The following is a 13,744-nucleotide window of genomic DNA, read 5'->3' as shown; positions in this document are numbered from 1 at the left end:
TTTTGCAAAGGCTGTCCTGTGACACTGCAGACATCTGCTTCTTGCACAGCTCCCAAGAGCTGGCCCTGCTGAAGGAGCCATAGTGAGAAAGATGTGCTGATGCCAGGAACCCGGTCTTGGAGTAGTAGGGCTCTCCCTGGAGCAAAGAGATGCCAGGGGCTATCACTGAGGGGGATAGAAAGGTTAGAGGCAAAGTGCCAACAAGTTCCTTTTGTGTAAACTCTACACCCCTAATCTGGATGAAATGGGCCAGATCCTCCACTGTATAAATCTGTTTGGAGTGATACTGACTTACTGATTTATACCAGCTGAGGATCTGGTCTAATGTTGCTGCTGGCATCTGCCTTGCATTTGCATTCTGAATACTGCTGGCAGATTGTCATGGATTTCCAGGAGGAACAGGGATGGAGGGAACACGAAGTAAAACACCCACCTTCTGCTCCCATATGTCAATAGTTCGGTGCTTTCATGGCTTTGCCATGGGCTATGGCTAGCTCCCTGCGCACAGTCTGAGCATAAATGGGCTGTGCATGATGACCTACTACTCAAAACTTCACATCCTTGCCTTGTTCTTGACTCTTCTCAGGGCTGTAGGCCTGCAGATCCTTCCAGGCTTGTAGAAGGATCCCTCCTGTTCAGAGGTAGCTAAGATTCAGGGGTGGATTCAAGTAGCCCTACAGTCACCTTTAAATCTCCATCCTTCCCACCCCGTAGCAGATGGAGTTCCCTACAACACAACTTAGCACCACAATGGGTATGAAGAACCCCTGCACAAGCTACTCCTCTCTGGCCCCTCACCATTTGCCTCATCCCACTAGTGCTCCTCAGCCTTCTGCCCACAGAATGGGAGTTGGCCCATATACCAATGGCAGGATGCATCTAAGAAGGGATCTACAGTCCAACAAGGGAACCAATTGGTGGTGAAATCTATTGAGGTGCCAGAAAAATTTAGGGCCACCAGGTCCCATCTCAGCTGTGGCCCTGGGAGGCACTGTGCCCCTGGGAGGCACTCCTTTGACTTTTAGTTCCCTTCTGGCTTTGCCTTTTCAAATTACATCTCCCACCCTGTGCCAGCTCAACTGCACTAGTTGGTTCTCTGCCCATCTGTTATGTGAAGGGAGAAGTGGGAAAAGCTGTGAAGGGGATTCTTGCTCTTCCTTACACATCTGCTCAGATGAATAGTTCTTGTTGCAATCCAGCCCCAAGCGTGTTTCTTCTGTCCCTTTCAAATAATCTGAAACAATGCACAAACTTAGAACGTAACCAGTCATTCAATAAATAGAATCAGCCTTTTAATGATCCAATACAAGTTTGCAGCATGGGATGCCTTTAGTGGCTAGGGTTAGAATAATAGAAATGTAGGACTGGAAGGGACCATTCTAGTCCAGTGTCCTGCATGGAGGCAAAACCAAGTAAGCCTAGACCATCATTTACTGATGTTTTGTCAACCTGTTCTTAAAAGCCTCCTATGATAGAGATTCCACAACCTCCCTAGGTAATTTGTTCCAGTGCTTAACCACCCTGACAGTTAGGAAGTTTTTCCTAATGTCCAACCTAAACCGCCCTTGCTGCAATTTAAGTCCACTGCTTCTTGTCCTGTCCTCTGTGGAGAAGAAGAATTTACTACTCTCCTCTTTGTAACAGCCCTTTACATGCATGAAGACTATTATCATACCCCTCCCCCGGTCTTGTTCTCTTTTCTCCTGGCTAAAGAAGCCCAATTTTTCCAATCTTCCCTCATAGGCCATATTTTCTAGAACTTTAATCATTTTTGTTGCTCTCCTCTGGACTTTCTCTAATTTGTCCACATCTTTCCCAGAGTGTGGGGCCCTGAACTGGACACAATACTGCAGCTGAGGCCTTATCTGCTAATAAATCCCAGATTGATGTTTGCTTTTTTTGCAACAGTATTACATTGATGACTCATTTAGTTGTTGATCCACTACAAGCTCCAGATCCTCTCTGCGGTACTCTTGCCTAGGCAGTCACTTCCCATTTTGTGCAATTGCTTCTTCCTTCTTAAGTGGAGCACTTTTAATTTGTCCTTACTGAATTTCATATTATTGGTTTCAGACCATTTCTCCAGTTTGTCAAGATCATTTTGAATTCTAATCTTGTCCTCCAAATTGCTTGCAACCCCAGCATGGTATAATCTGCAAACTTTATAAGTGTATTCTCTATGCCATGATCCAAATAATTTAACAAGATATTGAATTGAACCTGACCCAGGACAGATCCCTGCAGGACCCTGCTCGATATGCCCTTCCAGCTCAACTGTGAATCATTGATACCTAGAGAATAGTTATTTATCAGGGCTTGCTTAGGGACCTCTTCGTGCAATATATTGACTCCTCCATTGTCCTTGTCTTCTGGAAATGAGAGTCCATTTCTGGACATCTATTGCAGTGCTTTGAGTTATGGGCAGGGAGGAGCGGGAGTCACATTTAGGAGCATGACCTAGAAGAACTGTAAAAATTTTGAATGCTCTTGTTTCTGTTGTCTAGCTGGTCTTTAAAAGCATGTGACAACAGTTGGAGTGTCAATCTCAGCAAAGAATGTTCTATCAGCCACGCTTTCTGCATTTTCTTGGAGTTTGTCCATTTTCTGAATAATGGACTTTTTCCTGTTGCAGTCCAGTCCTCGGAGGGTGAGAACAGCTTCAATATGTTCCTTTCTGTGAAAAGCAAAAGATCATTCAGTGTCATTCTTGGGGAGCCCAAACAATGCAAACAAACAGCAAAGCCACACTCTATGGAAATAGCCAAACAGTTTCCATCCCTTAATATATCTCAGGTGTTCTCTGCCGGTCATCCCATAGTTGCAAACACATGGGCTAACACAGAGCATTGCTGAGGGGGATGGAGCCATAAAAACTCTGGGACAATCAGTGATGCTGGTGAATGGGATAGCTTAATGGTCTGGCATATGGGCAGTTGTGGATAAAATACAACATAGCTGCAAGTGCCCAGGAATGTCTTTTTCAGTGTCAGCTGGAAGACTTGCCCATGTAAGGACTGCCGGGTCAGGTTACAATGTAAGTGCTTGTAGAGAGTCAAATTCTGCCACCTTTGTTGAGACTCCTTACAGAAGGTTTTAATCATTGCCTTCAACAAGGCCACTTGCCAGGTGGGTTACTATTTATTATGAGTAAGGCTGGCAGAACTGGGCCCCAAGATTTGCAAAGACAAAACGGGAGTTAAGTGCCCATCTCCTATTGGAAGCCAATGGGAGTTGGGTGCTTACCTGCTCTTTGTGCCTTGAAAAAAAAAAAAAAAAAAAATATCTTTCCCCTCAGATGTTTTATACATTAATGCGAAATCTCCACCTTCATAGCAATAAGCTTTCCTGTGAAGCTGGAGGACTTCTACGTAACAAGTATTTGATTGTTAAATAATGGGGGCAATGATATTCAAGAAATTTACAGGCACTAATTAGATTAGAGCTAGTAAAGACTACTTATGTAGCAGACACTACTCCAGAAATCTGGGTGCAGACAGATGCAGAAACCCATCTGAAAAAAATCAGTTCTAGGGGAAGAATTAATTGAGTCATGACAGCTAGGCTCTAAAGCAAGCCAGGGCTAGGAGGCTCTGTCTGGTTTTCAAAAAACGTGTTTGTCCAAAGATTATAAGACTCAGCAATAGCTGAAGGGCAAGCTAAGAAATAGAAAAGCCAAGTTGATGAATGTTGACATTTACTTGTAGTTGGGGTTTAAGGCGAATTATGAAAATTGTCATAGGCCCTGATCCGGCAGATTTAAGAGTGTCATGTGCTTTAAAGTTAAGTATGTGCAGAAGTCCCTTTGGGCCTCTTTTTTTTTTAAGAGCGTAGATTGCTCAGAACACAAACTGAATCAAAAATATTCAACCAATCTGCTAAATTTAACACTTAAATTAATCCGCGTGCAAATAACGCCCAGTGGTAACCACACAACATAGTGTAACCACCTGCATGTGCTTTACAAACTAACTTTTGTGAAACATACTTTAAGCTTTGCTGTTTGGTGGATATATTGAGGTCATTACACTATTGGTTTTGAAGTATGATAATACAACTAAAGTTCTAGTTCTAGAGAAATAACCTTACATGTAGCAGACTCCTTATTGAGTCATGGGGAAAAAAAAAAAAATCAATTGATAGAGGGGCCTAAGGATAGGAGATCATACCTGACTTGTAGGTACTATGGACAAGCACAGTGCTTCAGATTCACTTTGGTGTAAAAGGAGGGCTCGAAAGCCAACAACAAAAGCCGAGAAATGTATATCAAGTTCTGTTCTGTCTGATGTCGCTTTGCCACTGAAGGCTGGATTGTAACCTTACAATCCCCTGGCCAGGTTTGGAAATCTCAAGCCATAACTTTGCTTTTTAAAAACAAACGACTAATTTCTGCAGCAATCTGGGGCCCCGGAAAAATTCTCAATCTGCATCTACCATTCTGGAGTCATAGCCATAGAGTTTAAGGCCAAGAGAGACCAGCAGATTCCAGTCTGATCTTCTATCACAGGGAACCAACACCACCCAGCCACCCTAACACCAAAGTCCAACAACTAGCATTAGACCACATTATTGTAGCCCTGGCTCCATCCAGCCCCAGGATCAGTGTTCCATCTATATTTATATTTCTAGCATGCCAACCACCATGGCATCTAGTAGCCAGAATAGGATATTTATCTTATAATCCTGAAGGATACATATTCTCTGCCTCACCCTCAGTAGGGTTGTAATCCATACAGGTGGTCTTAAAGAGGAAGTCGCTCCCGCTCTGCCCCAGAGAGGAAGATGCCCTCTTATACAGCTGCCATTCCACACATGGGTTTTTAAAAATCAGCCTCCAATTTTGCAGGTGCAATTTTGCAAGTACAATAAATAGAGGGCAGAAAGGAGAGCATTTCGATGCCAAACTACTGGACTGTGTCAGCAAAAATCAGGGGCTGGGATGCGGCCCCTTCAAAAATCCAGTTAAAATTTTCAAAAGCAGCAACTGACCTTGGAGGCCTCAGTTTTTGGGTACTCAACTGAAGACCTGGACCAAACCCATTTCCTCCAAAGCTGAGCCCTGCAAATTGGCTAGCACAAAGCCTTCAAACAAAACACAGTAAAACATGGGATCTGAAATAACTTCTGTGCACCATAAGGTTCAGCTGATTCTGCTGCTACCAACCTGGAAGCAAATTATATAAATATTCAGGGGCAAAAAACCTGAGCTTGACACCCTGCTCACAGCACTTTACATTGAGAAACCCTCAGATATTAACCCCACATACCTGACATCTGGATAAGCCTGACATATTTCCTCAATATATTCCTTGATTTTGTGTCTGTTCTTCTCAGAAATTATGTTTGCAATGTAATGAATGGCAGAGTTAAGCCAATCCGCATCAGAGCCCTAGAAATAAGTTAGAATAGGTGAAGTCTTTGATCTGTATTTTAATGATAAATGTCAACATTTACGATTCACATTTACAGATAAGTTAACCAACTTGCTCAAGATCATGGAGTGAAGCCACGGCAGTCAGCTTCAAACCTTGTTCGTCTGACTCCTAGTCTCCTTATCTAACTTATAGGCCATGCAGCCTCCCTGTGTGACTATATAAACACATGGCAGTGGATGTGACACTGTAATAATAGCATGTCTTGGGTGTATTGCAATGCAGTGAGTCTGGGAAATTAAGGGGAACAGGGTCCTGAGGTTAGTTTTTCTATTGCATTATTAATTGTTTAAGGCATTGTTAGGCTCAGTGGTTCACAGAGGGTTTTAAAAGCAAGTTGCTTTCAGGCTCCTTCCTTGGAACTGGGAACAGTGGGGAGGGAGCTTGTGTGTGCATAAAGGCTGCTTAGACCGTCCTACTGGAATTTCAGTAAGGGTCTAACTCTGCAGTCACGTGAGTAGGCCCAAGGGGACTGAGTGCATGAGTAAGGCCCACTCATGTGAACAACAGTTTGTAGGTTTTTGCCTGGACTAGGGTGACCAGATAGCAAGTGTGTGTGTGTGTGGGGGGGGGGGGGGGCGGAGAGGAGGAGGAGGAGGAGGAAGAGAATCGGGACAGGTGGTGGTGGTGGTGGTGTGTGTGGGGTAATATAAGGCGCCTATATAAGAAAAAGCCCCAAATATTGGGACTGTCCCTATAAAATCGGGACATCTGGTCACCCTAGCCTGGACCCGCATGATATGGTAGATATCAAATGCCAAACTTTCAGAAAGCTGATTTGTCTGCACTGCCCCAAGTGGCTATTTCCTCTGCCTTGCTTGCCAAAGAAGCACTCCTCTTGGCTCACTAATGAGGAAAGCTGGAAGGTTTGAAAAGAACCTAAAGCAGTTCAGTGCCCAAATCCCTTGAATTTCAATAGCAGTTGGGCTCCCACCTCCCATAGGCTGGGATATTCAAAGGCATTGAAGTGCTTTGAACGTTGGTATCAATGAGCTACAAAGGATGCAGTCAGCAGTAACTCAAGCCTGAAATATCACCCACCCCAAAGCCCCGGCTTCTGCTTCTCCAGACAAGGACAGTTTTCCTAAAAATATCCCACCACTGATCCCTCTGGTTTCTCTCCATCAGTTGTAGTAGAGGTGGGCGTAGTGCTAATGTAGACCTGGCATTTTAATCACTGCCATCTAAGCCTGTTGTAATCAGGGTTCAGAGAGGCAGGGCCTGACCCATATTTTCATTTGGGGTCACTGGGAGCTTTTTGAAGATTAGGTCTGTGGTCCTGAACCAGTGATTGCAACAATGGGGGATTTTAGGAAAACTATCCTAGTGTAGTCACAGCCCTATCGATCGTCTGCTTCTCATGTTGGGTTTCACGCCAGCCAACCTTACATTTTCTGTAATGCAGCTAAAAAGGCCTTGATGATGCAGTATGAGGTTATACATACCAGATCTTTGAAGCTGTTATATATGACCGTGGCTTCTTCGTTCATCTTTTTGCCAACCTCTTCCCGCTTGACTCTCTTCATTCTCTTTCTCGGTTTGATAGCTTGTGTGATGTACTCTCTCACCACATACTTGTGAGCATCACCTAGAAAATCCTATTTATTTTAAAAGAAAATACGGAGGGCAATGAGGTGTGAGTGCAGAGGAGCCTTGGAACTCCTTGGCAAGGTCAGAAGAGGTAGAGGAGAATCCTGGGCTGAGCATCTCTGGGCTAATCAGCACATATGTGAAATGCCAGCCCAGGATTCTGTTCTGACTGCCACTTTTCAGAAGAGCACTCAGTGCAGTGTGTGGATGCTTCTGGGCAGGACACATGGCTCATGTTCTCTTCCATCCACCATCTGTCTAGACATGAAGTGAAGGCAGTGAACAAAAAGAAGCCATATAATTACTCACTATCTACCCAAAATTGATCCATGATTATATGTTGGTGATTTGGTTCTTCAGTAACTAATGGGAACATGTGGGACTGTTTAATAATAGGTTTGGATGCTGCCCGCAAACTTTAAATTTAGAGCTATTGTTACCTCTCCTTGTATTTTGCGAGTGTATAGATCTGTGCAGAGTGTATATGATGGTAGCATGTTAAATTAACTACTGCAATCTTCTTCATATGGCAGATATAGATGTAGAGCAATTATAATTCTACATTTAGGTGGTTAAGCCAGATAATTGTGTCAGGAGTAGTAGAGTATGTCACTGATACCTCCTTTGTATTTGTGAATTGGGCATTGAGTCATTCTATGTTCCATGATCTGTTCTGGGTGACCACAGTCGCACACTGGAGAGTTTTGTTTTCCATTTGTGCAACAAGTATACACATCTGCCATGGTTTGCATGGATGTAGCTTAGGCTTGCTCATGAGCTTCCAGAAAGATCGAAGCAGGGGTCTCCTGCACTGGATCTTTCACAAGGTATTTGACTTCTTGTGAACTCCATTCAGCTTTCCAAGCTTCATCAAGGTTGAAGTCACACTATTAAAGATAAAGCACATGGGCCCAAAAGGGCTCATGACTTCACATGGAGGTGGGGGAGGCCCTGGTAGATGGGGACACATTTGCTTTCCTCCATTTGCTGGACTTCCTCCATCTGTTCACCGCGATGCTGCAACAATCTGGGAACAATGTGAAATTGTACCAGCAGCCAGGGTGTCACAACTGACCAGTAATACTAACCAATGCTTTTGGTTCCTCTTCGAGATGAGTTCCCCTATTTCAGCTGTAGAAAGGAAGTGCTAAAAGCTTATTTCCTTGAAAAAGTAAGGGACATATCTTGCAAACTTATGTAAGCAATTGTTAGTTATATCAATAGCGCCACTGAAGGGAAGGGAGTGACCTTTGCAGGGTCAGCCCCCAGCCTGGAAATAAGATCACCATCTATACTGCTGTAACCTCATGCTAATTGCAATGATAGGAAAAGGATTCATACCTTGTCAACAGGCTGCTCTAAATGTTTTAGGTGTTGGCAAAATTGTACAGTTGTTGACATTATGGAGTCCAGTATTTCACTATTTAACATCCATGCGTGGGTCAGAATTTTCTTAAAGAATGGCTGGAAAAAGACCAATTCGCCAGTGTTATTATAGTAACATCTTTCAAATCCAAATTTAGGTGCCTAAATCCCTTTTCTGGCCCTTCATGTGGGATTTAGGCACCTAACATGCAGATAGATGCTTTTGAAGATCACACTAGGTACCTAAGTGCCTAACTCCCATTGATTTCATCAAGTGCTAGGTGTGTAGGTGCTTTTGAAAATCTTATTCAGTGCCCAAGTACCTTTACCTTAGACTCTAAGTCCCACTGAATTTCAGAGTCAAGCTCCTGAGTGCCTGTTACTTTTAGAAACATATGGGTTATGTTTTCAAGTCCCTTAGGAGCATTAGAGAATATTATCCATAGCCAGTAATGTTGAGGCCCACTCCTGCTTTTGCTGCACACCCAAAGCTCTTATGGAATTCTGCTGGAGTTCTGGGCACACAAGGAATGCAGGAGTGGGTCCGAAGTTAGACACGACCACGGTTCAGAGAAAGACCGCCTGCAGCTGGAGCAGGTCTAACCCTAACATACAGCTATCCTCAGGGATCAGTGCTAGAGCAGTGGTAAACGTCATGGTAAGGAGGCTCTCACTTATAGTACATACTTTGCTTGATTAAGGGGATTAAGTGCAGATGCTGTGTTTTTTTCCCTGCATTTTGGTTTTGTGTAATCCCCTGACTATTTCTTTAGATAAATACATCCCTTTTGCATCAGCTGGCAGATCTTATGGGCAAGGAGAGAAATTGAACAGTTAATCATAGAAACCCGAAGTGGAATGTAAGAGCAACTCACTGAGCACTGTTAGAACACAGTGATAATTGTGGTCAGGCTGTTTCTTGGTATATTGTACAAGGTTCAGCTGGTGTCAGGCGCCACAGCTCCCTTGCCTTCAGTTGAGCTACACAGATTTACACCAGCTGAGGATGTGACTCAGCATTCAGAAGCAAACCTGTTGGAAGCCAGCTCAGAAACTAACCACCTCTATACTCAACTCTTAGCCAGAAAGAAAACAAGATGCGCTCGGGCAAATCCCTCCTGTTAGGGAGGCTGTCCCCAGTGCCTGTGGATCTCATGCTGAATCCTCCTCTGCTTGTCACTCTGAGCTGGGTGTGGTGGATCTGGCTATGGGAAAAGTTCCCAGATATACACACCACCTGTTCATGGTAAAGGTTAAACCTGTAGTGACCCAGCCTGCTCGTTAACTCCTTCGCACCACCACCAGGTTATATCTCCGCTGAAATCCTTATCCATGCTCTGCTCCTCTCTTTGACCATTGCAGGTCTCTTCCCTGTGGTCTGCCCATGGGTCTCCAGACACTGGCATCTGCAGAATTATGCTGCCCACGTGCAGTCGTATCAAGAGACGCTCCATCATAACATAAATGCCTCCACAGGCTGCCAGTGGGTATTCACTTGAGGTTCAAGTTCAATTGCCCTCCTTCTGAAGATTCTCTTGGGACTTGCTGGAGCTTGGCTTTCAGTCTGTTTCTTTCTACGTCTCTCTAAGCTCCTGACCATCCAACTCCTGGCTGAGCCTTCCCCCAGTTAGTCCAAAAATCCCTTCTTCTGCATGCCCTGCCACCTGGGACACTATTCCCATCTCTCTCGGCCTCACCAACTTCATGCCTTTCCAATTCTATCTTTAAAACATGCCGCCTTCTCCTTTGCTAGGGCTCTTGGCTCTGCCCCACTCCTGCCTATGTGTGACGGGCCTGATCCAAAGCTTACTGAAGCCAATGGAAAGACTCCCACTGACTCTAGTGAGCTTTGGATTATGTTGGAGCTGGACTATGCCCAAATGCTTCCCTTTGTTTGCCATGATGTATCTTTGCACCATGGTTTCCTGTAGTTTGTTCTCTGTAAGTTACAGAGTGAAACTCCAAGCTGACAAACTATAGGTAATCCATCAATGTGGCGCACAAGTCCCAAACTTTCCTCATATTTCCCCTCACACTACTCTGCTCCCTCCTGCCCCTCAGATCCCTGTACTCCCCTTCCAGGTCCATGTTCAATTCATAAGCCATCTGTGGTAGATCACTGTACCATCCTCTTTTTTTCCAGCCACATTTATGCCTTCTTAGGCAAGATCTAGAGCCAGTGTGCACATGTGCTTTTCCAGATGCTTGATAGCATGCAGGCTGTAGAAATCCCTTACTGCCACAGAAATAACTGGTCATTTCGGCCTCTTATCCCAGATCTCCACTGTAGTGCTGAAAGATCTCTTAGGTTTTGCTACAACAACACACTTGAACAGAGCCCTGAGGCAGAATAAACTCATTTCATTGTCACTGTGCTGATATATGCCTTTAGATAGAAGTTGGTAATAGATCATGATGGCAGACTTGTCGTGAATAAGTTAGGCTAAACAAAACCCCTAGAAAGCTATTTTTAAACCAAAGGGCCAAATTCATCTCTGGTGTAATCTCACTGCCTTCGCTTGGGTGAATTTCACCCTGGTGAAACCCAAGGGGTTTTAAGATATAGTATGCTAAGAAGCCACCAAATATACTTTTTTGTTTGTTCCTGTGCCTTAAACAATGCATCAATGTTCATAATGAAAAGCCTTAAACCCTAGAAATCTGACTTGGAGTTGGAGAGGTTTAGTACCAAAACAAGACAGGAAGCATTTTGAAATAACCACAATATCCTATCCATGGAAAATGGGATGTTGTCACAGGGCGAGACTCACCCCTGCAGCACCTCCTGCTGGTCTCTCAGGGAATTAGCTCTTCCAGCCTCCGGAGCATCCTCTGCAGGCCAGGGTCCCGCTTGCCGCTGGCCCCCGGTGTCCCTCCCAGAACCAGTGCCCTTTTTACCCAGGGTGCTGCCCCCTAGCAGTACCCCCACAGTCTCTGGGTCTCCCCTTCCCAGGGAACCCCCACCCACTATCCCCACCTCAGTCTTTGGTAACTGCCAGTCACCATTAAGCCCCCACACACACTGGGGCAGACTGCAGTGTACAAGCCAACATCACAGGCAAGGGGGGTTTAGACCTGCTGCCTCTGCCTACCAGCAGGCTGCCCCCTGCAACCTCAGTACCCTGTCTTAGGCCATCTGCCAGGCCTGCAGCCTAGGACTTTTCCAGTCTGGAGCCTCCCAGCTCCTCTGGCCTTCCCCAGCCCTGCTCCACACCACATACCTTCTCAAGCTCCCCAGCAGCCAGGCCCATCTCCCTCTACAACTAAAGGAGACTCTCTGCTCCTGGCCCACTGCTCACTTATAAGGGCCAGCTGATCCCTATTGGGGCATGGCCACAGCTGAGCCTGCTTCCCCCAGTCAGCCTGGGAACTGCTTGCTCCCAGCCACAACCCTCTCCTGGGCTATTTTAAGCCCTTTAGAGCCAGAGTGGGTGACCACCTCACTACAGATGTGTATTGGGGAAATGGCAATAAATCCTGAACTACCGGGTTCAGCTCAAGTCCCACAAACATTCCAAACTCTTCTTACCTGCGTCTTTTGTTTTAATTTATCTAAAACATCCTTTCTGAAGTTCATTGTCACATCAGTCAGGACATTTTCCAGTTCCTTAGTGTCAGCATTAAATGTTGTTTGTAAGCCTCTCCTAGACAGAGAAGTAAAAGCAATGATTTAATGGTGATCGGCATCATATGCTACTACTTTGGACAATTTACCCAAAATAATCTGACAGCTCAGATTTTTCAGAGGAATCTCATTCATCCCCAACAAATTCCCTTCTCTCCACCTGTTAATGGTCACAAAGAATTGCTCCTTCTGTGCAATAGCAGAGATGCCAACCCCCTCTAATTTTTAGTAATCCTCCTGGTTTTTTACATATAATTATGAAATTACGAATTCATGCTTAAATCTACTAATTTTGCAAGCTCACATGTGCATACGCACACAGATAAAGTGTGTGTGTCACTGCCATTCAGGTCCGACGAACACAGCACAGAAGGCCGTGGGGGGTGTTTTTCTCCACTACTTCTGAGCCATGTGCACAGATTGCCCACTGAGGGGCTCACAGGAGGTGATTTTGAATGGGTTGGGATGCTGCTGAATTCCCCACCCAATACACAGGGGGTGTGTTGTGCTCTAACTGCCCGGTGAGGACCCTGCTCGGCTATGTTAACACGCTCTAGGTCAGTGGTTCTCAACCTTTCCAGACTACTTGGACCCCTTTCAACAGTCTGATTTGTCTTGCCTACCCCAAGTTACACCTCACTTAAAGTGCTTGCTTACAAAAGCAGACATAAGTGTCACAGCACACTGTTACTGAAAATGCTTACAGGCTCATTTTGTCTGCATGGAATTTTAGTTTGTACTGACTTTGCTAGTGCTTTTTATGTAGCCTGTTGTAAAACTAGGTAAATATCTGGATGAGTTGATCTATCTCCTGGAAGACCTCTGTGTACCTCTAGGTACCTAGAGGGAGCCAGCAAAGTCCACATGGGGCAGTTTGAGCACAACACACCCCCTGTGGACTGGGTGCTGCATTCACCACCCCAAACCCCACTGACAGTCGCTGTGGCTTGCCTGCTATCCGTCCCTCACTGCACAGTCTGCAGGGGAGGAGAAGCCAGAGGGACAAGAGGAAGATGGGGGCAGAAGAGGAAGAGAGAACGGGAATGTGACAGAGGAGAGGGAAGAGGAGACGGATCATCCCGGGAAGGAAGTCCAGGCCTGGAACTGGCCCAGGTAATTAAGAGCCCAAGGCAGCATAGGAGGGCAGCTTTCCTCAGAGCTGATCCTCTCCTTCTCCCTGTTCGGCAGTGGGGGTTGGTTGGGGCATTGCCCAGGCCCCACCCCGATAGTCATAGATAGGGAGTGGAGGGTGATTTTTACTAGGGTGGGGAGATGGAGGGAGAGAGAACCTGGATTCTGCAGGGTGGGGGAGGAGAGAGAAGTCCAAACAACCTCCCTAATTTTTTTTGTAAATGTCCCTGAAAGTTTCTGAACAAGATTGCCATCTATGCAATAGTATCACTACTAGAGGTGAGCCATAGATGAACAGTTCTGATCTGTATCTAGATATTGGCCACCGGCATTTCTGTAATCTGGGGAAGTTCAAATGTAGGGTTTTGATTCAGGTCCATTATGGTTTATTTGCAGTAGAGCTCACTGACTGCTAAGTACTTTCCAAGCACTTAACGAGGACAGTCCCTGCTCTAAGGAGTGTATAGTCTGAGACAATGAAACAGAGGTCAAGGCCAGGGGAAGGCAGTAACAATAAGCAATTTATGGTAATACAAAGAATAAATTATGCAGAAGTCAACTTGATTCCCTATATGCAGCATCTCTTATCAATACGGAATTGAAC

General features: G+C 45.2%; 1 protein-coding gene across 1 annotated transcript in view; it reads right to left on the bottom strand.

Annotated features, from left to right (window-relative positions):
• Window positions 1–1,356: 1,356 nt before the first annotated feature.
• Window positions 1,357–13,744, bottom strand: part of EXOC3L4 (exocyst complex component 3 like 4) — a 32,230-nt gene continuing 19,842 nt past the window's right edge. Inside the window, exons 7-11 of the mRNA XM_074957173.1 lie at window positions 11,914–12,028; window positions 8,361–8,483; window positions 6,875–7,027; window positions 5,265–5,386; window positions 1,357–2,674 (exon numbers count right to left, since the gene is read on the bottom strand). Coding sequence (XP_074813274.1) covers window positions 2,512–2,674; window positions 5,265–5,386; window positions 6,875–7,027; window positions 8,361–8,483; window positions 11,914–12,028 — 676 coding nt within the window. The 3' untranslated portion in view covers window positions 1,357–2,511. The remainder of the gene's footprint in view (window positions 2,675–5,264; window positions 5,387–6,874; window positions 7,028–8,360; window positions 8,484–11,913; window positions 12,029–13,744) is intronic.

Source organism: Natator depressus, chromosome 6 (assembly GCF_965152275.1).
Source record: "Natator depressus isolate rNatDep1 chromosome 6, rNatDep2.hap1, whole genome shotgun sequence".
Classification (NCBI taxonomy): domain Eukaryota; kingdom Metazoa; phylum Chordata; order Testudines; family Cheloniidae; genus Natator; species Natator depressus.
This window is presented reverse-complemented; position numbering and strand designations above follow the sequence as displayed.